This window comes from Triticum aestivum, chromosome 2A (assembly GCF_018294505.1).
Source record: "Triticum aestivum cultivar Chinese Spring chromosome 2A, IWGSC CS RefSeq v2.1, whole genome shotgun sequence".
NCBI classification, from domain to species: Eukaryota; Viridiplantae; Streptophyta; class Magnoliopsida; order Poales; family Poaceae; genus Triticum; species Triticum aestivum.
Window position 1 is genome coordinate 297,493,773 of NC_057797.1, and position 23,751 is coordinate 297,517,523.

The window sequence follows — 23,751 nt, forward strand, 5'->3', positions numbered from 1 at the left end:
TTTCAATTTGGAATGTTATACAATAGATCATTATTGCATATCATATTTTATTGCATATTGGCTGATCCTAGAAAATTCTACGCAACTCAAGGACCATCGGAGAGAGTTGGGGATTTCGTTATTTTCATATTTGAGTTTTCTCAAATTTTGAAAATATGATCATTTGATTTTATTTATTTTATCTTCAATTATTTCTATTACAAAAATATGAGAGAGGGAATAAAATGACTTTCCCAAAATAAAGAAATATTGAGGATTTAATAAAAAAAAGTCAAATAAGATTTTACTTTGGTTCTATTTGCTATTTTATTTGAATTTAGGAAAAATGCGTTTTTTCAAAATTGCATTTAGGCCCCAAATAAACGTTCATCCTGTGCGGCTTGATTTTAGAAGTTGGGGAAAATTTATTTTGGGATTTTTGGAGTCCGTTTAGTATTTCTTTTGTTTTTTTCCCGAGCGTTATTATTTAAAAAAAAAGGTCCGAACCGACTTTGGGCCGTAACCGGCCAGGACTCCGCCTGCCCGGGGCTTTAAGTAGCGCCGCCCGAGGCCCGGGACAGCCCAAGCCGCCCCGCCGCCCTAACCCTAACCCTAGCCCCCCCCCCCCCGCCGCCCCTCCCCGCCGTTCGCCGGAGGCGCCGAGGTAGACGTCGTTGCCTCGGTTTTCACGAAGAAAACCGATCGGTTTTTTTAAAAAATAGATCTATTTTTTTTGTTAGATCGGTTTTTTTTCCGGTTTAGTTAATTAGCGAGCGTTCGCTCGTTCGTTTCTTTAAACGAACGCGTTCATCGTTTAGATCTAGATAACGAACGTTCGTTCGTTAATCTGTTTGTCGTTTTTCTTTTTCTCGGATTAAATCCGTGATTTTTCTGATCGCGATTCCTGATCCGATTTTTGTTCTAATATAACTTTTCGCTCGTTTATCGTAATCAGGCGATTCAAGCGCCTGGAGTTTCATCTCGAAACCCTCTTTCCTTTTAATCAACTCAAACAAGTTTTTGCCCGTGTAAAAATTGCCCTAGATCCATAATAGTAAATGGAGCCTGTTTCTTTTGTCGTTTGTCTTTTGTTGCTTCGTTCGATTCGATTCTTTTTGCCAACCGGAGTTCTTAAGTTGAACTTTCTGGTTAGATCCCTTATTCGAGTTTTACCTGTGCATTAGTTGAGTACTTATTGTATGCTTGTTTGTTTGCGATAGAGTATCTGGAGTGTGCCGCTTGCTACTTCGAATCGCTAGGTTTTCCGGATCATCAGCAAGGCAAGTAACACTTTGATCATGCCTCCTACTACCCAGTTTTATTGCATTAGATCAATCCTCACACCATTGCATGTTTAGGATCTAATTAAATTATGGATTTGGGAAGTAGTTAAGGTAGTACCTATTACCTGTTTATGTTCAAACCTTTGGGAGTTACTTCTACGTTTGCTTATTATGCCATGCTATGCTAGTAGACGTGGATTGGGTGAGTGTATCCATAACAGATGTGAGATTGTTAAAATTAATGGTTTATCTAAGGTGGCAACTTAAATACACATCTGGGTGGACTGAGGCACCTGGGTATTCCAGCGATTGCCTGTTTTTCTTTTGGACCGCCACCCAGGCCCAAAGGGATCATGAGATTATTCATGCTAGAAACTTCTGTGTGCAGCCACAAGCTACTATGGGCTCTAGCATAGTTGACTAAGTCGTGCGAACTCTTACAGTGGTAGACTAGTAGATGTAGGGGATGTAGGTGGTACGGTCTACCCATCGTAAGGTGCTAGTGTTTCTGAAAGACTATGTCTCGATCATCCGTTTCTCAAACACCCTGCAGTGCGAGAAATCCAACGGAGGAGATCGAGTCTTGTGGGGAAAAGTGCGCAAACCTCTGCAGAGTGTATAAACTAATCATGGTTAGCCGTGTCCCCGGTTATGGACATCTTGAGTATCTAGTATCTGGATTATCATGTGAATCTCATCATGTTACTCTAATTAATTTTGTTGGGTTTGTTTAATGATGATGCTTAATTGGGATTGAGAATGTTGTCAACCATTCTCAATGTTTAACAACTACCATGATAGTTAAATAAATTTATTCCTTTGCAGTAGGGAAAAATTGGCTTTACGCAAAACTGTAACCATAGAGCTTTCCACGAGCCAAATATGCATAGTATAGCCTATTTCTTCCATTACTCTCTATGTGTTACATTGCCAGCATATTCCATGTGCTGACCCGTTTCGGGCTAAAACGTTCATGTTGCAGACTTTTCAGACGATGATTAAGGTGCCTTTAGGTCGTGGTTCTATACTCAGTGATGCCGTTGGAGTAGATGGACTCACTTATCTTCCAAGCCTTCCACTTTTATCGTTATTAGATGGCCTTAAGCCATATTTATTGTAATAAGTTCTCTTTTGAGACACTCGATGTAATAAGTGTGTGATTGCTACTCTGTTATAAATCCTTCAAGTATTGTGTGGTGTCAGCATTACTGATCCAGGGATGACACCTGAGCACAGAGATTGGACCGTTTGAGGTTTGGTCGCTATAAAAGGGCGGCGCCGCCCCCCTTCTCCTAGTCCAATTCGGACAGGAGGAAGGGGGCGCGCTTCCTGCCCTAGGCCGGCACCTCTATCTTTCCCTTATGGCCAAAAAAGGCCCATTAGTCCCCGGGGGGCTCCGGTAACCCCTTCGGTAAAATCCCGATTTCACCCGGAACTATTCCGATGTCCAAATGTAGGCTTCCAATATATCAATCTTTACGTCTCGACCATTTCGAGACTCCTCGTCATGTCCGCGATCAAATCCGGGACTCTGAACTACCTTCGGTACATCAAAACATATAAACTCATAAAACCGATCGTCACAAAACTTTAAGCGTGCGGACCCTACGGGTTCGAGAACTATGTAGACATGACCGAGACACGTCTCCGGTCAATAACCAATAGCGGAACCTGGATGCTTATATTGGTTCCTACATATTCTACGAAGATCTTTATCGGTTAAACCGCACAACACTATACGTTGTTCTCTTTGTCATTTGTATGTTACTTGCCCGAGATTCGATTGTCGGTATCCCAATACCTAGTTCAATCTCGTTACCGGCAAGTCTCTTTACTCGTTCCGTAATACATCATCCCGTAACTAACTCATTAGTTATATGGCTTGCAAGGCTTATAGTGATGTGTATTACCGAGAGGGCCCAGAGATACCTCTCCGACAATCGGAGTGACAAATCCTAATCTTGATCTATGCCAACTCAACAAGTACCATCGGAGACACATATAGAGTACCTTTTATAATCACCCAGTTACGTTGTGACGTTTGGTAGCACAAAAAGTGTTCCTCCGGTATTCGGGAGTTGTATAATCTCATAGTCATAAGAACATGTATAAGTCATGAAGAAAGCAATAGCAGTAAATAAACAATCAAGTGCTAAGCTAACGGAATGGCTCTAGTCAATCACATCATTCTCCTAATGATGTGATCCCATTGATCAAATAACAACTCATGTCTATGGTTAGGAAACTTAACCATCTTTGATCAATGAGCTAGTCAAGTAGAGGCATACTAGTGACACTATGTTTGTCTATGTATTCACACATGTATTATGTTTCCCGTTAATACAATTCTAGCATGAATAATAAACATTTATCATGAAATAAGGAAATAAATAATAACTTTATTATTGCCTCTAGGACATATTTCCTTCAACCATATACCTTCCTCAAAACAGCCACCATACCTACCTATCATGGCATTTCCATAGCCATTCCGAGATATATTGCCATGCAACTTTCCACCGTTCCGTTTACTATGACACGCTCCATCATTGTCATATTGCTTCGCATGATCGTGTAGTTGACATTTTAGTTGTGGCAAAGCCACCGTTCATAATTCTTTCATATAACTCACTCATGCATCATTGCTATCCCGGTACACCGCCGGAGGCATTCATATAGAGTCATACTTTGTTCTAGTATCGAGTTGTAATCATTGAGTTGTAAACAAATAGAAGTGTGATGATCATCATTCATAGAGTATTGTCTCAATAAAGAGAGAGAGAGAGAGAGAGAGAGAGAGAGAGAGAGAAAGGCCAAATAAAAAAGGCCCAAAAAGAATAAATAAAAAGGGGCAATACTACTATCCTTTTTCTCCACACTTATGCTTCAAAGTAGCACCATGATCTTCATGATAGAGAGTCTCTTATGCTATCACTTTCATATACTTGTGGGAATTTTTCATTATAGAACTTGGCTTGTATATTCCAACTATGGGCTTCCTCAAATGCCCTAGGTCTTCGTGAGCAAGCAAGTTGGATGCACACCCACTTAGTTTCTTTTTGTTGAGCTTTCATATACTTATAGCTCTAGTGCATCCGTGCATGGCAATCCCTGCTCACTCACATTGATATCTATTGATGGGCATCTCCATAGCCCGTTGATACGCCTAGTTGATGTGAGACTATCTTCTCCCTTTTTGTCTTCTCCACAACCACCATTCTATTCCATCTATAGTGCTATGTCCATGGCTCACGCTCATGTATTGCGTGCAGATTGAAAAAGTTTCAGAACACCAAAAGTATGAAACAATTGATTGGATTGTCATCGGGGTTGTGCAATATTTGAATACTTTGTGTGGTGAAGATGGAGCATAGCCAGACTATATGATTTTGTAGGGATAACTTTCTTTGGCGATGTTATTTTGAAGAGACATAATTGCTTAGTTAGTATGCTTGAAGTATTATTATTTCTATGTCAATATTAAACTTTTGTCTTGAATCTTTCGGATCTGAATATTCATACCACAATTAAGAGAATTACATTCCAAGTAGCATTCCACATCAAAATTCTATTTTTTATCATTTACCTACTCAAGGACGAGCAGGAATTAAGCATGGGGATGCTTGATACTTCTCCAATGTATCTATAATTTTTGATTGTTCCATGCTATATTATATCCTATTTTGGACATTATTGGGCTTTATTATACACTTTTATATTATTTTGACTAACCTATTAACCGGAGGCCCAGCCCAGAATTGTTGTTTTTTTGCCTATTTTAGGGTTTCGCAGAAAAAGAATATCAAATGGAGTCCAAACGGAATGAAACCTTCGGGGACGTGATTTTTGGAACGAACATGATCCAGAGGACTTGGACCCTACGTCAAGCAATCAACCAGGAAGGCACGAGGGAGGGGGCGCGCCTACCCCCCAGGTGCACCCTCCACCCTCGTGGGGCCCATGTTGCTCCACCGACGTACTCCTTCCTCCTATATATACCTACGTACCCCCAAACTACCAGATACGGAGCCAAAACCTTAATTCCACCGCCGTAACTTTCTGTATCCACGAGATCCCATCTTGGGGCCTTTTTCGGAGCTCCGTCGGAGGGGGTATCGATCACGAAGGGCTTCTACATCAACACCATAGCCTCTCCGATGAAGTGTGAGTAGTTTACTTCAGACCTACGGGTCCATAGTTATTAGCTAGATGGCTTCTTCTCTCTTTTTGGATCTCAATACAAAGTTCTCCCCCTCTCTTGTGGAGATCTATTCGATGTAATCTTCTTTTGCAGTGTGTTTGTTGAGACCGATGGATTGTGGGTTTATGATCAAGTTTATCTATGAACAATATTTGAATCTTCTCTGAATTCTTTTATGTATGATTGGTTATCTTTGCAAGTCTCTTTGAATTATCAGTTTGGTTTGGCCTACTAGATTGATCTTTCTTGAAATGGGAGAAGTGCTTAGCTTTGGGTTCAATCTTGCGGTGTCCTTTCCCAGTGACAGTAGGGGCAGCAAGGCACATATTGTATAGTTGCCATCGAGGATAACAAGATGGGGTTTATATCATATTGCATGAGTTTATCCCTCTACATCATGTCATCTTGCTTAAAGCGTTACTCTGTTCTCTTGAACTTAATACTCTAGATGCATGCTGGATAGCGGACGATGTGTGGAGTAATAGTAGTAGATGCAGGCAGGAGTCGGTCTACTTGTCTTGGACGTGATGCCTATATACATGATCATAACTAGATATTCTCATAACTATGCTCAATTCTGTCAATTGCTCAACAGTAATTTGTTCACCCACCGTAATACTTATGCTCTCGAGAGAAGCCTCTAGTGAAACCTATGGCCCCCGGGTCTATTTTTCATCATATTAATCTTCCATGCTTAGTTATTTCCTTTGCCATTTATTTTACTTGCATCTTTATTTCTTTTTATCATAAAAATACCAAAAATATTACCTTATCATATCTATCAGATCTCCCTCTCGTAGGTGACCGTGAAGGGATTGACAACCCCTTTACCGTGTTGGTTGCGAGGAGTTTATTTGTTTGTGTAGGTGCGAGGGAATCGTGCGTGGCCTCCTACTGGATTGATTGGTTCTCAAAAACTGAGGGAAACACTTACGCTGCTCTACTGCATCACCCTTTCCTCTTCAAGGGAAAACCTGAAGGAAATATGCCCTAGAGGCAATAATAATGTTATTATTATATTTCCTTATATCATGATAAATGTTTATTATTCATGCTAGAATTGTATTATCCGGAAACATAATACTTGTGTGAATACATAGACAAACTAAAAGTCACTAGTATGCCTCTACTTGACTAGCTCGTTAATCAAAGATGGTTATGTTTCCTAACCATAGACATGTGTTGTTATTTGATTAACAGGATCACATCATTAGGAGAATGATATGATTGACATGACCCATTCCATTAGCTTAGCACCCGATCTTTTAGTACGTTGCTATTGCTTTCTTCATGACTTATACATGTTCCTATAACTATGAGATTATGCAACTCCCGTTTGCCGGAGGAACACTTTGTGTGCTACCAAACGTCACAACGTAACTGGGTGATTATAAAGGTACTCTACAGGTGTCTCCAAAGGTACATGTTGGGTTGGCGTGTTTCGAGATTAGGATTTGTCACTCCGATCGTCGGAGAGGTATCTCTGGGCCCTCTCGGTAATGCACATCACATAAGCCTTGCAAGCATTGCAACTAATGAATTAGTTGCGAGATGATGTATTACGAAACGAGTAAAGAGACTTACCGGTAACGAGATTGAACTAGGTATTGAGATACCGACGATCGAATCTCGGGCAAGTAACATACCGATGACAAAGGGAACAACGTATGTTGTTATGCGGTCTGACTGATAAAAGATCTTCGTAGAATATGTGGGAGCCAATATGAGCATCCAGGTTCCGCTATTGGTTATTGACCGGAGACGTGTCTCGGTCATGTCTACATTGTTCTCGAACCCGTAGGGTCCACACGCTTAAGGTTTCAATGACAGTTATATTATGAGTTTATGAGTTTTGATGTACCGAAGTTAGTTCGGAGTCCCGGATATGATCACGGACATAACGAGGAGTCTTGAAATGGTCGAGACATAAAGATTGATATATTGAACGGCTATATTCGGACACCGGAAGTGTTCCGGGGAAGTTTCGGATAAAACCAGAGTACCGGGGGGTTACCGGAACCCCCCGGGGGGTTAATGGGCCTCATGGGCCTAAAGTGGAGAAGAGGAGAGGCAGCCAGGGCAGGCCGCGCGCCCCCTCTCCCCCTAGTCCGAATTGGACAAGGAGGGAGGGGCGCCCCCCCCTTTCCTTCCTCTCTTCTCTCCCTTCCTTCCCCCTCTCCTACTTGGACAAGGAAAGGGAGGGGAGTCCTACTCCCGGTAGGAGTAGGACTCCTCCTGCGCGCCTCCTACTAGGGTCGGCCGCACCCCTCCTTGGCTCCTTTATGTACGGAGGCAGCCCTAGACACACAAGTTGATCCTCGTGATCGTTTTCTTAGCCGTGTGCGGTGCCCCCTTCCACCATAATCCTCGATAATATTGTAGTGGTGCTTAGGCGAAGCCCTGCGACAGTTGAACATCAAGATCGTCACCATGCCGTCGTGCTGACGGAACTCTTCCCCGACACTTTGCTGGATCGGAGTCCGGGGATCGTCATCGAGCTGAATGTGTGCTGAAACTCGGAGGTGTCGTAGTTTCGGTGCTTGGATCGGTCGGATCGTGAAGACGTACGACTACATCATCCGCATTGATATAACGCTTCTGTTGTCGGTCTACAAGGGTACGTAGATCACACTCTCCCCTCGTTGCTATGCATCACCATGATCTTGCGTGTGCGTAGGAAATTTTTTGAAATTACTATGTTCCCCAACAGTGGCATCCGAGCCTAGGTTTTATGTGTTGATGTTATATGCACGAGTAGAACACAAGTGAGTTGTGGGCGATATAAGTCATTCTGCTTACCAGCATGTCATACTTTGGTTCGGGGGTATTGTTGGACGAAGCGGCCCGGACCGACATTACGCGTACACTTACGCGAGACCGGTTCTCCTGACGTGCTTTGCACAAAGGTGGCTAGCGGGTGTCAGTTTCTCCGACTTTAGTTGAACCGAGTGTGGCTACGCCCGGTCCTTGCGAAGGTTAAAACAGCACCAACTTGACAAACTATCATTGTGTTTTTGATGCGTAGGTAAGATTAGTTCTTGCTTAAGCCCGTAGCAGCCACGTAAAACTTGCAACAACAAAGTAGAAGACGTCTAACTTGTTTTTGCAGGGCATGTTGTGATGTGATATGGTCAAGACATGATGCTAAATTTTATTGTATCAGATGATCATGTTTTGTAACCGAGTTATCGGCAACTGGCAGGAGCCATATGGTTGTCGCTTTATTGTATGCAATGCAATTGCGCTGTAATGCTTTACTTTATCACTAAGCGGTAGCGATAGTCGTGGAAGCATAAGATTGGCGAGACGACAACGATGCTACGATGGTGATCAAGGTATCGCGCCGGTGACGATGGTGATCATGACGATGCTTCGGAGATGGAGATCACAAGCACAAGATGATGATGACCATATCATATCACTTATATTGATTGCATGTGATGTTTATCTTTTATGCATCTTATCTTGCTTTGATTGACGGTAGCATTATAAGATGATCTCTCACTAAATTTCAAGATAAAAGTGTTCTCCCTGAGTATGCACCGTTGCCAAAGTTCGTCGTGCCCAGACACCACGTGATGATCGGGTGTGAGAAGCTCTACGTCCATCTACAACGGGTGCAAGCCAGTTTTGCACACGTAGAATACTCAGGTTAAACTTGACGAGCCTAGCATATGCAGATATGGCCTCGTAACACCGAGACCAAAAGGTCGATCGTGAATCATATAGTAGATATGATCAACATAGCGATGTTCACATTGAAAACTACTCCATTTCACGTGATGATTGGTTATGGTTTAGTTGATTTGGATCACGTAATCACTTAGAAGATTAGAGGGATGTCTTTCTAAGTGGGAGTTCTTAAGTAATATGATTAATTGAACTTAAATTTATCATGAACTTAGTACCTGGTAGTATCTTGCTTGTTTATGTTTGATTGTAGATAGATGGCCCGTGTTGTTGTTCTGTTGAATTTTAATGCGTTCCTTGAGAAAGCAAAGTTGAAAGATGATGGTAGAAATTACACGGACTGGGTCCGTAACTTGAGGATTATCCTCATTGCTGCACAGAAGAATTATGTCCTTGATGCACCGCTAGGTGACAGACATATTGCAGGAGCAGATGCAGACGTTATGAACGTTTGGCTAGCTCAATATGATGACTACTTGATAGTTTAGTGCACCATGCTTAACGGCTTAGAATCGGGACTTCAAAGACGTTTTGAATGTCATGGAGCATATGAGATGTTCCAGGAGTTGAAGTTAATATTTCAAGCAAATGCCCGGATTGAGAGATATGAAGTCTCCAATAAATTCTATAGCTGCAAGATGGAGGAGAACAGTTCTGTCAGTGAGCATATACTCAAAATGTCTGAGTATAATAATCACTTGATTCAATTGGGAGTTAATCTTCCAGATGATTGCGTCATTGACAGAATTCTCCAATCACTGCCACCTATCTACAAGAGCTTCGTGATGAACTATAATATGCAAGGGATGAATAAGACTATTCCCGAGCTCTTCGCAATGCTAAAAGCTCCGGAGGTAGAAATCAAAAAGGAGCATCAAGTGTTGATGGTCAACAAGACCACTGGTTTCAAGAAAAAGGGCAAAGGGAAGAAGAAGGGGAACTTCAAAAAGAACAGCAAGCAAGTTGCTGCTCAAGAGAAGAAACCCAAATCTGGACCTAAGCCTGAAACTGAGTGCTTCTACTGCAAGCAGACTGGTCACTGGAAGCGGAACTACCCGAAGTATTTGGCGGATAAGAAGGATGGCAAGGTGAACAAAGGTATATGTGATATACATGTTATTGATGTGTACCTTACTAGAGCTCGCAGTAGCACCTGGGTATTTGATACTGGTTCTGTTGCTAATATTTGCAACTCGAAACAGGGACTACGGATTAAGCGAACACTGGCGAAGGACGAGTTGACAATGCGCGTGGGAAATGGTTCCAAAGTCGATGTGATCGCGGTCGGCACGCTACCTCTACATCTACCATCGAGATTAGTATTAGACCTAAATAATTGTTATTTGGTGCCAGCGTTGAGCATGAACATTATATCTGGATCTTGTTTGATGCGAGACGGTTATTCATTTAAATCAGAGAATAATGGTTGTTCTATTTATATGAGTAATATCTTTTATGGTCATGCGCCCTTGAAGAGTGGTCTATTTTTGATGAATCTCGATAGTAGTGATACACATATTCATAATGCTGAAGCCAAAAGATGCAGAGTTGATAATGATAGTGCAACTTATTTGTGGCACTGCCGTTTAGGTCATATCGGTGTAAAACGCATGAAGAAACTCCATACTGATGGACTTTTGGAACCACTTGATTATGAATCACTTGGTACTTGCGAACCGTGCCTCATGGGCAAGATGACTAAAACACCGTTCTCCGGTACTATAGAGAGAGCAACAGATTTGTTGGAAATCATACATACAGATGTATGTGGTCCAATGAATGTTGAAGCTCGTGGCGGATATCGTTATTTTCTCACCTTCACAGATGATTTAAGCAGATATGGGTATATCTACTTAATGAAACATAAGTCTGAAACATTTGAAAAGTTCAAAGAATTTCAGAGTGAAGTTGAAAATCATTGTAACAAGAAAATAAAGTTTCTACGATCTGATCGTGGAGGAGAATATTTGAGTTACGAGTTTGGTCTATATTTGAAACAATGCGGAATAGTTTCGCAACTCACGCCACCCGGAACACCACAGCGTAATGGTGTGTCCGAACGTCGTAATCGTACTTTACTTGATATGGTACGATCTATGATGTTTCTTACCGATTTACCACTAAAGTTTTGGGGTTATGCATTAGAGACAGCTGCATTCATGTTAAAAAAAAGGGGCACCATCTAAATCCGTTGAGACGACACCGTATGAACTGTGGTTTGGCAACAAACCAAAGTTGTCGTTTCTTAAAGTTTGGAGTTGCAATGCTTATATGAAAAAGTTTCATCCTGATAAACTCAAACCCAAATTGGAGAAGTGCGTCTTCATAGGATACCAAAAGGAGACTGTTGGATACACCTTCTATCACAGATCCGAAGGCAAGACATTCATTGCTAAGAATGGATCCTTTCTAGAGAAGGAGTTTCTCTCGAAAGAAGTGAGTGGGAGGAAAGTAGAACTTGATGAGGTAACTGTACCTACTCCCTTATTGGAAAGTAGTTCATCACATAAATCTGTTCCTGTGACTACTACACCAATTAGTGAGGAAGCTAATGATGATGATCATGTAACTTGAGATCAAGTTACTACCGAACCTCGTAGGTAAACCAGAGTGAGATCTGCACCAGAGTGGTACAGTAATCCTGTTCTGGAGGTCATGTTACTTGACCATGACGAACCTACGAACTATGAGGAAGCGATGATGAGCCCAGATTCCGCGAAATGGTTTGAGGCCATGAAATCTGAGATGTGATCCATGTATGAGAACAAAGTGTGGACTTTGGTTGACTTGCCCGATGATCGGCAAGCCATTGAGATTAAATGGATCTTCAAGAAGAAGACTGACGCTGACGGTAATGTTACTGTCTACAAAGCTCGACTTGTCGCAAAAGGTTTTCGACAAGTTCAAGGGATTGACTACGATGAGACCTTCTCACCCGTAGCGATGCTTAAGTCTGTCCAAATCATGTTAGCAATTGCCGCATTTTATGATTATGAGATTTGGCAGATGGATGTCAAAACTACGTTCTTGAATGGATTTCTCGAAGAAGAGTTGTATATGATGCAGCCGGAAGGTTTTGTCGATCCAAAGGGAGCTAACAAAGTGTGCAAGCTCTAGCGATCCATTTATGGACTGGTGCAAGCCTCTCAGAGTTGGAATAAATGCTTTGATAGTGTGATCAAAACATTTGGTTTTGTACAGACTTTTGGAGAAGCATGTATTTACAAGAAAGTGAGTGGGAGCTCTGTAGCATTTCTGATATTATATGTAGATGACATATTACTAATCAGAAATGATATAGAATTTCTGGATAGCATAAAAGGATACTTGAATAAGAGTTTTTCAATGAAAGACCTCGGTGAAGCTGCTTACATATTAGGCATTAAGATCTATAGAGATAGATCAAGACGCTTAATTGGACTTTCACAAAGCACATACCTTGACAAAGTTTTGAAAAAGTTCAAAATGGATCAAGCAAAGAAAGGATTCTTGCCTGTGTTACAAGGTGTGAAATTGAGTAAGACTCAATGCCCGACCAATGCAGAAGATAGAGAGAAAATGAAAGATGTTCCCTATGCTTCAGCCATAGGCTCTATCATGTATGCAATGTTGTGTACCAGACCTGATGTGTGTCTTGCTATAAGTCTAGCAGGGAGGTACCAAAATAATCCAGGAGTGGATCACTGGACAGCGGTCAAGAACATCCTGAAATACCTGAAAAGGACTAAGGATATGTTTCTCATATATGGAGGTGAAAAAGAGCTCATCGTAAATGGTTACGTTGATGCAAGCTTTGACACTGATCCGGACGATTCTAAATCGCAAACCGGATACGTGTTTACATTAAATGGTGGAGCTGTCAGTTGGTGCAGTTCTAAACAAAGCGTTGTGGCGGGATCTACATGTGAAGCAGAGTACATAGCTGCTTCGGAAGCAGCAAACGAAGGAGTCTGGATGAAGGAGTTCATATCTGATCTAGGTGTCATACCTAGTGCATCGGGTCCAATGAAAATCTTTTGTGACAATACTGGTGCAATTGCCTTGGCAAAGGAATCCAGATTTCATAAGAGAACCAAGCACATCAAGAGACGCTTCAATTCCATCCGGGATCTAGTCCAAGTGGGAGACGGAGATTTGCAAGATACATACGGATCTGAATGTTGCAGACCCATTGACTAAGCCTCTTCCACGAGCAAAACATGATCAGCACCAAAGCTCCATGGGTGTTAGAATCATTACTGTGTAATCTAGATTATTGACTCTAGTGCAAGTGGGAGACTGAAGGAAATATGCCCTAGAGGCAATAATAATGTTATTATTATATTTCCTTATATCATGATAAATGTTTATTATTCATGCTAGAATTTTATTATCCGGAAACATAATACTTGTGTGAATACATAGACAAACAAAAAGTCACTAGTATGCCTCTACTTGACTAGCTCGTTAATCAAAGATGGTTATGTTTCCTAACCATAGACATGTGTTGTTATTTGATTAACGGGATCACATCATTAGGAGAATGATATGATTGACATGACCCATTCCATTAGCTTAGCACCCGATCGTTTAGTATGTTGCTATTGCTTTCTTCATGACTTATACATGTTCCTATAACTATGAGATTATGCAGCTCCCGTTTGCCGGAGGAACACTTTGTGTGCTACCAAACGTCACAACGTAACTGGGTGATTATAAAGGTACTCTACAGGTGTCTCCAAAGGTACATGTTGGGTTGGCGTATTTCGAGATTAGGATTTGTCACTCCGATCGTCGGAGAGGTATCTCTGGGCCCTCTCGGTAATGCACATCACATAAGCCTTGCAAGCATTGCAACTAATGAGTTAGTTGCGAGATGATGTATTATGAAACGAGTAAAGAGACTTACCGGTAACGAGATTGAACTAGGTATTGAGATACCGACGATCGAATCTCGGGCAAGTAACATACCGATGACAAAGGGAACAACGTATGTTGTTATGCGGTCTGACCGATAAAAGATCTTCGTAGAATATGTGGGAGCCAATATGAGCATCTAGGTTCCGCTATTGGTTATTGACCGGAGACGTGTCTCGGTCATGTCTACATTGTTCTCGAACCCGTAGGGTCCGCACGCTTAAGGTTTCGATGACAGTTATATTATGAGTTTATGAGTTTTGATGTACCGAAGTTAGTTCGGAGTCCGGGATATGATCACGGACATAACGAGGAGTCTTGAAATGGTCGAGACATAAAGATTGATATATTGGACGGCTATATTCGGACACCAGAAGTGTTTCGGGGAAGTTTCGGATAAAACCAGAGTACCGGAGGGTTACCGGAACCCCCCGGGGGGTTAATGGGCCTCATGGGCCTAAAGTGGAGAAGAGGAGAGGCAGCCAGGGCAGGCCGCGCGCCTCCTCTCCCCCTAGTCCGAATTGGACAAGGAGGGAGGGGCGGCGCCCCCTTCCTTCCTCTCTTCTCTCCCTTCCTTCCCCCTCTCCTACTTGGACAAGGAAAGGGAGGGGAGTCCTACTCCCGGTAGGAGTAGGACTCCTCCTGCGCGCCTCCTACTAGGGCCGGCCGCACCCCTCCTTGGGTCCTTTATATACGGAGGCAGGCGGCACCCCTAGACACACAAGTTGATCCTCGTGATCGTTTTCTTAGCCGTGTGCGGTGCCCCCTTCCACCATAATCCTCGATAATATTGTAGTGGTGCTTAGGCGAAGCCCTGCGACAGTTGAACATCAAGATCGTCACCACGCCGTCGTGCTGACGGAACTCTTCCCCGACACTTTGCTAGATCAGAGTCCGGGGATCGTCATCGAGCTGAACGTGTGCTGAAACTCGGAGGTGCCATAGTTTCGGTGCTTGGATCGGTCGGATCGTGAAGACGTACGACTACATCAACCGCGTTGATATAACGCTTCCGCTGTCGGTCTACAAGGGTACGTAGATCACACTCTCCCCTCGTTGTTATGCATCACCATGATCTTGCGTGTGTGTAGGAATTTTTTTGAAATTACTACGTTCCCCAACAAAACCAACGCAGTGCTCAAGAGGTAGCACATCCCCTCTGTGGCAACCCTATTCGGGCCTCCTTATATGCCGACGATGCAGCCATCTTCGTCGCTCCTTTCAAAGAAGATATCCAATTCCTAGCTTCAGCGCTTTTGGCCTTTGGGGGCGTCACTGGACTTGTCACCAACTGCGGCAAGAGCTTGGTCGCGCCCATTCGTTGTGCCAACATTGACCTTGATGACATCCTTCAGGCATTCCCAGTGGTCCGGACCTCTTTTCCCTTGCGGTATCTTGGTCTCCCCTGTCGGTCACGAGACTCAAGCATGTGCACTTCCAGTACCTTGAGGACAAAGTTGCGGCCAAGCTTCCACCTTGGTCAACTATGCATGTTGTTGCCCCCGGACACTCTGTTTTGGTCAAAGCGGTCCTTACGGCCACTACGATCTATCATCTCACACCACTGGAGCTCCCTGCTGAAGTTTGGAAAAAAGATCGATAGCTTGAGACGTGCTTACCTTTGGGCTGGTTGTGATAAGGTGTCTGGTGGAAAGTGTAAGGTTAATTGGGAGCTTAGGTGCAAGCCCAAGATCCTTGGTGGCCTGGGTGTGCTTAACATCGAGAAATTTGCGACCGCCCTTCGCCTCCGCTGGCTCTGGTTTGAATGGACTGACCTCCTAAAACTTGGGCGGGAATGGAAACGCCATTCAGCGACAGTGATAGAGATCTTTTCTCGGTGTCCACAATTGTGACTATTGGTGATGGCAAAAAGGCCAATTTCTGGGAATCCTCTTGGCTAAATGGCCTCCGGCCTAAGGAGGCTGTGCCTGAGATTTTCAAGATATCTAAAAAGAAGGCGCGTTTGGTCGGCAAGGCTCTGGATGTAACTTCTGGATCCGACAAATTGACATTAGCCAAGGACTCTGACACATATCAAGGAGTTTGGCCCTTTGGGAGATGATTGATGATGTTGATCTCAATCTTGATAGGAAGGACTCTATCTCCTAGAAATTCACTTTCAATGGTGAATATTCAGCGGCTACGATGTACATGATGCAGTTTGCAGGCCACGTCCTCAGCCCAACTTCATCCACAATATGAAAGAGCTGGGCCCCGCCGAAATGCAAATTTTTTGCTTGGCTTGTCATACAAAACCATGTGTGGACAGCGGACCGACTACAACGGCGAGGCTGGCCAAACTGTGGTATTTGCCCCCTATGCAAGCAAACACAGGAGTCGCCCGCACATCTTCTATTTCAGTGTAGATTCACCGCTTGTATTTGGAACGAGGTTGTTGATTGGCTTGGCATGCAAAGCCACTCGTCGCTGGCTTGGCGTCATGAAAGCACTGTGCATGACTGGTGGCTGAAGACGATCAACACGGGAGGACATATCAAGAAAGCAATAGTCTCTATTATGATGCTGCTCACCTGGGAAATTTGAAAGGAGCGGAACGCTAGAATCTTTCACAACACGGCTTCACCGGTCACCATTGTGGTTGCCAAGATCAAAGAGGAGGCCCATCTTTGAGCGCTGGCAGGAGCCAAACACCTGAGAGCACTTATATCGCGAGAGTAGTCTTGTAATTTTGCCTTTTTGCCGTCTGACGGCTTTTGTCTTAAACTCCTCCTTAATTAATGAAAATGGCAAATCTTATGCCTTGTTTCAAAAAAAAAAGAGCTGGCTTCGAAGGGCCTTGACTTGGAAAATGATGTAAATTACGATTTTGTGTCTGTGGTTTTATACCTCCCAAGTGTCCTTAAATTCTGGTTTGCAAGCTGATTGCAAGGGCCTCATTTATACCTCCCAAGTGTCCTTAAATTCTGGCACTCTATTTATTTGAAGTGTGTTTAAATCCTAATTTTGTAGTGATGTATTTGTGTTTTATTCATGTTAAATGATTTTTAAAATTCTATGTCAAATTGATGGTTTTGAAATTGTGCTCACTGATGTCATATTTAAACTAGTGCCAGTTTGATTCTGTGATGTAATCTGATTACACACCACATCCAAACACAGTTTTGTAACTTGATACCTTTGCATGCATGAAACAAACAAAAGTAAATGCTCCTATTACACCACGATCAAACTGCTACCTGGCTCCATTACCAGTCCCGTTTAGAACAAAGTAGAAGCGTGTTTAATTTTTGTGAAAAATGTCCATAGGGCTTAAGGCCAAACATATAATCTTCTAGATAGTATGTGTGGCAAAATCTGGTGTAGTAAAGGAAATATCTAACGATCATCAACGCTCAGATACTGTCTGGTCGACTGCATCCAATTGTCATTATTCAAAGTTATGTGTACACTATATAGTGCTGAGCATCAACTTTTCTTTTGCCCACATGCAAAACACAAATCAGTGTTTGTTGCCAAAAAACAACCAGACTTTTCTAAATTGTTTTAATATATTTTTTGGATTTCACTGCAGCAAATGGTGCATGTGAGCTCAAGCTCACAAACTCCATGTACGCCGTGAGAAGGCAAGCAATATTATAATAACAGTTTTGCTAAAGCACACCTAGATGTGCCCTAAGTATTGCACATCTAAGTCATATTAGAAGAACCTTCCATTCACTGCACAAACCATCTTCAGCATCAGAAAGAAATGTGGAATTGTAAATAGTGAGCTCAGGACAAGACTGTATGACAGTCAAAATACCAAATAGTGGAAAGTAGACTACTGGCAATCTTAAGTACAAAGTTGTACTAAACCAGGGACAATTAATATGGATAGGAGGGAGTATAATATGTATCTTGAAAAAACTTTATAAGGTGCCTACAGATACTACCTAGCAAGTATTTCACCATTGGATATTTTTTATGTAATCCAGTCGTGTAGCTGAATGTATTCTAGTTACTGGCATAGAAGCATAATTCAACCCTTTGTTATTGTTAGGGAAAGTCACAATACTCTGCTGAACTTCAATGGTGCGTCTACTCAACGCCCTGAAGTATTAAATGGATTAGCCTAGTCCCTAGCCGTCTAAGAATAGAGTAAATAACCGCCAATGTCAGTTGCTGTGGCGAATGTAGTGAATAATATGGCCATCACTCAGAAAATAAGCATAAAATTTCCAGTGGGTCGCCACTGATGTAAGTGAATAAATCAACAAAGGGAGTTAGGTACTAGCCCCTCCTTCATATTAATTGTCGCAGATTTAGTACTGGGGGAGTAGTATATGTAATGTAACAGATACAGCCTTAGTATACTAGAACTATGCACAATTTCTTCCACTTGTCTATCTGTACAAAGCATCTTATAAACTATAACAGTTCTGTTCCAATCAAGAATAAACTCTTCAAATGATTAGTGATGTACTTTATATATATTGTTGCCATCTCCTAAATAGAAAGGTAGTATAAAGGTTAATTTAGGTGTCCCAACACAAATAACTTGAAATGATTAGTGATATACTTTATATATATATTGTTGCCATCTCCTAAATAGAAAGGTAGTATAAAGGTTAATTTAGGTGTCCCAACACAAATAACTTGAATGTGTCAAGAATAATCCATGTCAATGTTAATCTTGCTCAAGGAACCATGGCAACTGAATCTCTTAACAAGCACTCTCTTGAACAGCAACAGAAATACTGAATTTTCCATATGGCGGCTCAGCTATTCAATTAAACTGTTTATCATGCTCATCAATCTCTTGTATAATATGTGTTGCTTATGAAATATTGCTAGCTTGATGGGCAATTGTTAGGAAGAAAACTAAGCAGGCTTGACCATACATAAGCCAGATACCTCGTGATTCTAGAAATAACACATGTAACAGATTTATGATCCTTGGTGGGAGCAGAACAAACCGCGAAGGAAGTTAAGAAACAGAGAAAATCGAACAGGTCACACAGGCATAAGATAAGCCACATATAATGGTGATGAATGACATAAAAAAACGACTTTGAAATACAACCATGTAAAGCTCAAGACTACAAAATTACAGCAAGGGTTGGGAATATTACCAGCAGAGTAACTTCTAGCAGCAATCTCCCCGACTATCCCAAGAGAAGCATTACGAAAATGTTACACAAAGGAAAACGAAAGAAGAATTTGCCTTCCAGTGGATACTGACTACATAGTTAACTTTCCAACCCATTCATCAATCATTCCATAGTCAATGCTTAGCTCCCTCAAGGGCGGAATGTTCTCCAGGGCAAAGATCATGAGGTGGGGATAAGACACGTTGTAGTGGTCAAACAGCACAAACTGAATAAATACATTTGGACTGCAACTATGGCTGAAATAACAAGCCACATTCCTTGCCCTTGAGACATCAATCGAAAAGTTCAAGTCTGTAGTGGCAGGATGGTTCGGAGCGACATACTCAGGATATACATCAGAGATATCACCCCAATCTAACCACCTTGAAGGGAACCTGTTCGGATGCACCAAACAATCACCACTGGCTGCCACTATCTCTGACTGCTGATGAGTAAGCACAATCCCACTAAACTCACAGATGAACGTGCCAGACTTAATGAGATCCAGAGACCGAACACCCCACCCAGTTTCCCTTGACCGGAACACCTCAAGCCTATTCTTAAGCCCCTTCTGACTAACCCTGTTGGGGCAGCTAGGTGGGCATTGGCAATATGGACCACACTCATACAGCAGTGGTTTGCCCCTTAGAAGAACACCAGCTTTATCATACGCAAACTCACCCCCATTCCTTTCTGCACAATAACATCCAATTGAGCAATTCTCGATGCACCCACACCCACCACCACCCACAGCAAACTTCCCTTGAATTGCAGAAGATGGGAATATTGGCCGTGCCAGGTACTCAAATAAGAGTGGGTCCCTATCATCATCGACATCATTATATAGTGCAACTGGCATAATCTCTCGACCCATGGAAATATCAAAGCTCAGGTACCCAGTTGGTCGCATAGATAGTGCATCCACCTTAAGATGTTCAGCTGCGCGATAATTCACAGATCCCATGGGCTCCTGCCCTTCAATGCGAATCATTTTATACTTGTAAACACCAAAGCCTGCTTTCCCGCGGTCGAGCCAGTAGTCAACAACCTTGTAGAGGCCGTCGTAGAAGTAGACCTTTCCAACAGGACTGCGCTTAGACTTGACAGCACGGATTACACGAATCTCAATACCATAGGCCATGCTGCGCTCGAGGGCAAGATTGCCGCCCTCAAGCTTCTGGTCGACGCAATGCTTGTGCAGGTTGGGGTCTCGGCCACCATGGCCGGTGTACACGAGTACATCACCACGATCATCATCATCTTCATACCCACCAGAGACAATAATAGATGTGGCTATAGGCTCGCCTGAGGCAGATTGCCCTGCTGAGAGATAATCAATCCCGGCCTGCACCTGGCCATGGAGGCCCAGCACACATAGCTCCATGCGGAAGAAGAAGGCATCGCCGACAGCAATCCCAGGTATCGGCCCCACTATGCGGCGGTCGCGGTTGAGCCACAGGTCTCGGTCGGCCATGAGCGCCGCAGCCCGCAGGTCGGCGCGCACGCGACGCCGGTCCACTGAGCCAAGCCCGATGACGCCCGCAAGACCGAGCGCCTCCGCGCGCTCGTCGTCCTTCAGCAGCAGGCCGCGGAGCGACTCGAAGGTGATGCGCGCCCGGCGCACCAAATCACGAAAATAGATCTGATCCCGCACGCTAAGTGAGGACACCCGTACCAACTCTGACGACCGCGGCCGGCGCTTCTTCGCCGCGGACCCCGATCCAGGCTGCACTGCCGCCGGCGCCGCGGCCTCAGGCGTCGGCGCTGGCACGATCGCCCCGGCCCCCGCTGATAACAGGTAGAGGCTCGCCAATCGGCAGTACTCCGCGAAGAGCGCGTCCTCGTCGGGGTTTGGTGGCAGCGACTGCAGAGGCGTCAGGACCTCAGGCGAAGACAGGTCAGGCGTTGTCGGTGCCGCGAACACCACCGCCGTGGCCTGCGGTGGCAGCGGCAGCGGTGGCGGCAGAGGGCCATGCTCAGGAGAAGCCGGCTCCGACTTGGGCTCCCTCCTCAGGAACGGCAGGAAATTGAGGTCAATGGAGTCAGAGGAAAGAGAAGAGGGCGAGGCCAGCAGCGACGACGGCGAGGACTCATCGACCTCCATTGCCCCAAAAAGAAAAACCCGGCCTCCGCGTCGTCTTCTAAAACAACGAAACAGAGGATCCTCAATTCCCAAATTCCTCCACGAGCGCGGCGGAAACGCCGAGGGCGACAAAGTGGCGGATGTGGGGAGGGAGCACGGTGGTGGATTACTGAGGGGGGAGGGGGGGGGAGTGTGAAATGCGCTCCTTTTCTTGGTAGTTGTCCTTTTTGTCCGACGCCGACTCATTTCCGGCCAGTCGGGTTTGCGAGATTGCGGACATGATGTGAACGCGCGATGTTCATCTTTATTCTTTCTCTGACCCGTTTGTCGGTGACACATTTATCCTGATTTTTTCGTCGGTCGCCTCATTCGAAGAAGTTTAAAATGGTGCACACGTCGGAAGAGATGCTGAAGAGGGCTGGGCGAGGCAGAGCAAAAAGTTGTCGCCCCCGTGCAACAGCAGGCCATCGTTCTAGAGAACGAGGCCCTCATTGTCAAGGCCACGTAGCAGGCCCTCCTCATACTAGGGTTCCGTTGTGACGAGCCGCCCATTCTTGCTGCCGCCATGGCTGCGGCGAGCACATGCTCCTTGGCTACCCGCCTGCCACGTCCGGAGTCGTCGTGCACCTCCACAACGCCGCAGACGCACGGGTCCCTCCCCTACACGACCCAGGCGCATCTCGCTTCTCCACCTCGTCGAAAGTGAGTGTGATCGCACTGGCCATCCCCGTGCACACGGCCATCGACCTCAACGCCACACATGTTACCTACCAGATGTCCAACAGGACGCAAAGGAAGCGGTCGCTGGAGATCCCTATGGGCAATCTTCCCGACGCCCACAACCTGTTCGACGATACGCCAGCCCGACGACGACACATGATGTTGGGTTCTACGGTAGGGTGCATCGACTGCAAATTAAAATTTTCCTACGCGCAGAACAACCAATAACATGTTATGGGAGATGGATTACAGGTCGTTACCACTAAACACGCAGTGCCGTGTAGCGGAAGAAGAGTTGGGGCAGCGCGTCTCCTCCTTGTCCGATCTCCCTCGAACAGTCGGTCGTCGGTTCCCACGTGCAGGTTCGCCGGAGCGGCGCAAGTGCACCGACTCTAACGGTATTCGCGCGTGCAAGAGGAACACCATGCGGCGGACTGCTAGGTCCGATCACACAGTCGTCGGTCGAGTGGAGGTGGCTATTCGCAACACATGCAAACCCTGGTGACAGCGCCGAAGCGATCAATCTCATGAGTGTGCCGCACCCCCACTTTATATAGGCGTCCGTCGTGGGCTCAATACTTGGGCCTCGCACGGACCCTAAAGCCCAAAATCTGTTCGGCCTGGATCCGAGTCCGAGTAGGATCACTTCTGACTCGTGGAGTCGGACCGGGCCTCATAGGTTCCTTCCCTTAAGCGCGCGGCCCCTTAGGTTCTCGGTCACTTGGTCGCGAGTCATATCACATCCGACTCAGCTGGTCGGTAAGGGCCTCTAGCAAAGCGTGCCGACTCCAAGTGTTCGATGAAGCTGGTTAGGCGAACTCGTACATCACACATTTGTTTCCTTTGCCACACGATATATATTGTCGGGCTCAAGGCGAGTCTGTCATCCTTGTGCTAGCCCGACCTCTTTCTCGTTCCAGTGATGTCGACCACAAACCGGATTATCTCATAATCCTAATCGCATGGCCATGATTATCTTGGTCGGATCACACGAGGGGCCCAGAGTATATCTCTCCTGATCGGAGGGGCAAATCCCTTCTTGCTCGACCATGTCTTCGCAGCATGGGTCTGGACAAGTCCAAACCCCACCTTTGTAACTACCCAGTCACGGAGTAGCGTTTGGTTGGCCCAAAGCAAGTCTGTCACCATCCCGAGTACATGTGCCAGCTCAGGTCTTAGGACATAGAACTATGTTGTACTAAAGACTCACAGATGGCATATCGCTACGTCTCATAGTTGGGTCTGACCGACTTGGACCTTATCTCAACTCGGATCCGACTACGTCGAATCCGACCAAATCCTTCCGAGTCCATATTATCCGGTTAGCATCCAATGCTCCATGGCTAGTGAGACCAAGCCATCGATCGTGTCATATGCTAGTCTAGTCGGCTGCGCGTCCACATAGCCCTTTCGACTAGGGACCTTTTAGGACGTTCATCATACAATGCATAGTCCCACAAACAAGTCACGTACTTACTAATACACATCATTGATAATGTCCAAGGACTATCTTTATTCATAAACACATAGGAAATATCATCATACATGATTGCCTCTAGGGCATATCTCCAACACATGATGACCCGACCTAGTACAGTGATTTCATGGAGAACATCATTTCCAAGGTTGGCTAAGACTACGCTGCCGACAAGGCCCAAAGCCTAGACGACCGCAATCACTTCACGCAAGGCCAAGAAGAAATGAACGGCCACGACAACCAAGAAGACATTAACGGCCAAGACGACCAATGGCAATAAGACACCTACGCCCAGGAGGAAGAAGATGATGTGGACATAGAGGGGGGATCAT

General features: G+C 44.5%; 1 protein-coding gene across 1 annotated transcript; it reads right to left on the bottom strand.

The window, feature by feature from the left end:
• Positions 1-18,995: 18,995 nt before the first annotated feature.
• Positions 18,996-21,400, bottom strand: LOC123188564 (histone-lysine N-methyltransferase family member SUVH2-like). The gene has a single exon (XM_044600724.1). The coding sequence runs from the start codon at positions 21,241-21,243 to the stop codon at positions 19,231-19,233; it is 2,013 nt and encodes a 670-aa protein (XP_044456659.1). The 5' UTR covers positions 21,244-21,400; the 3' UTR covers positions 18,996-19,230.
• Between the last annotated feature and the right edge of the window lie 2,351 nt (positions 21,401-23,751).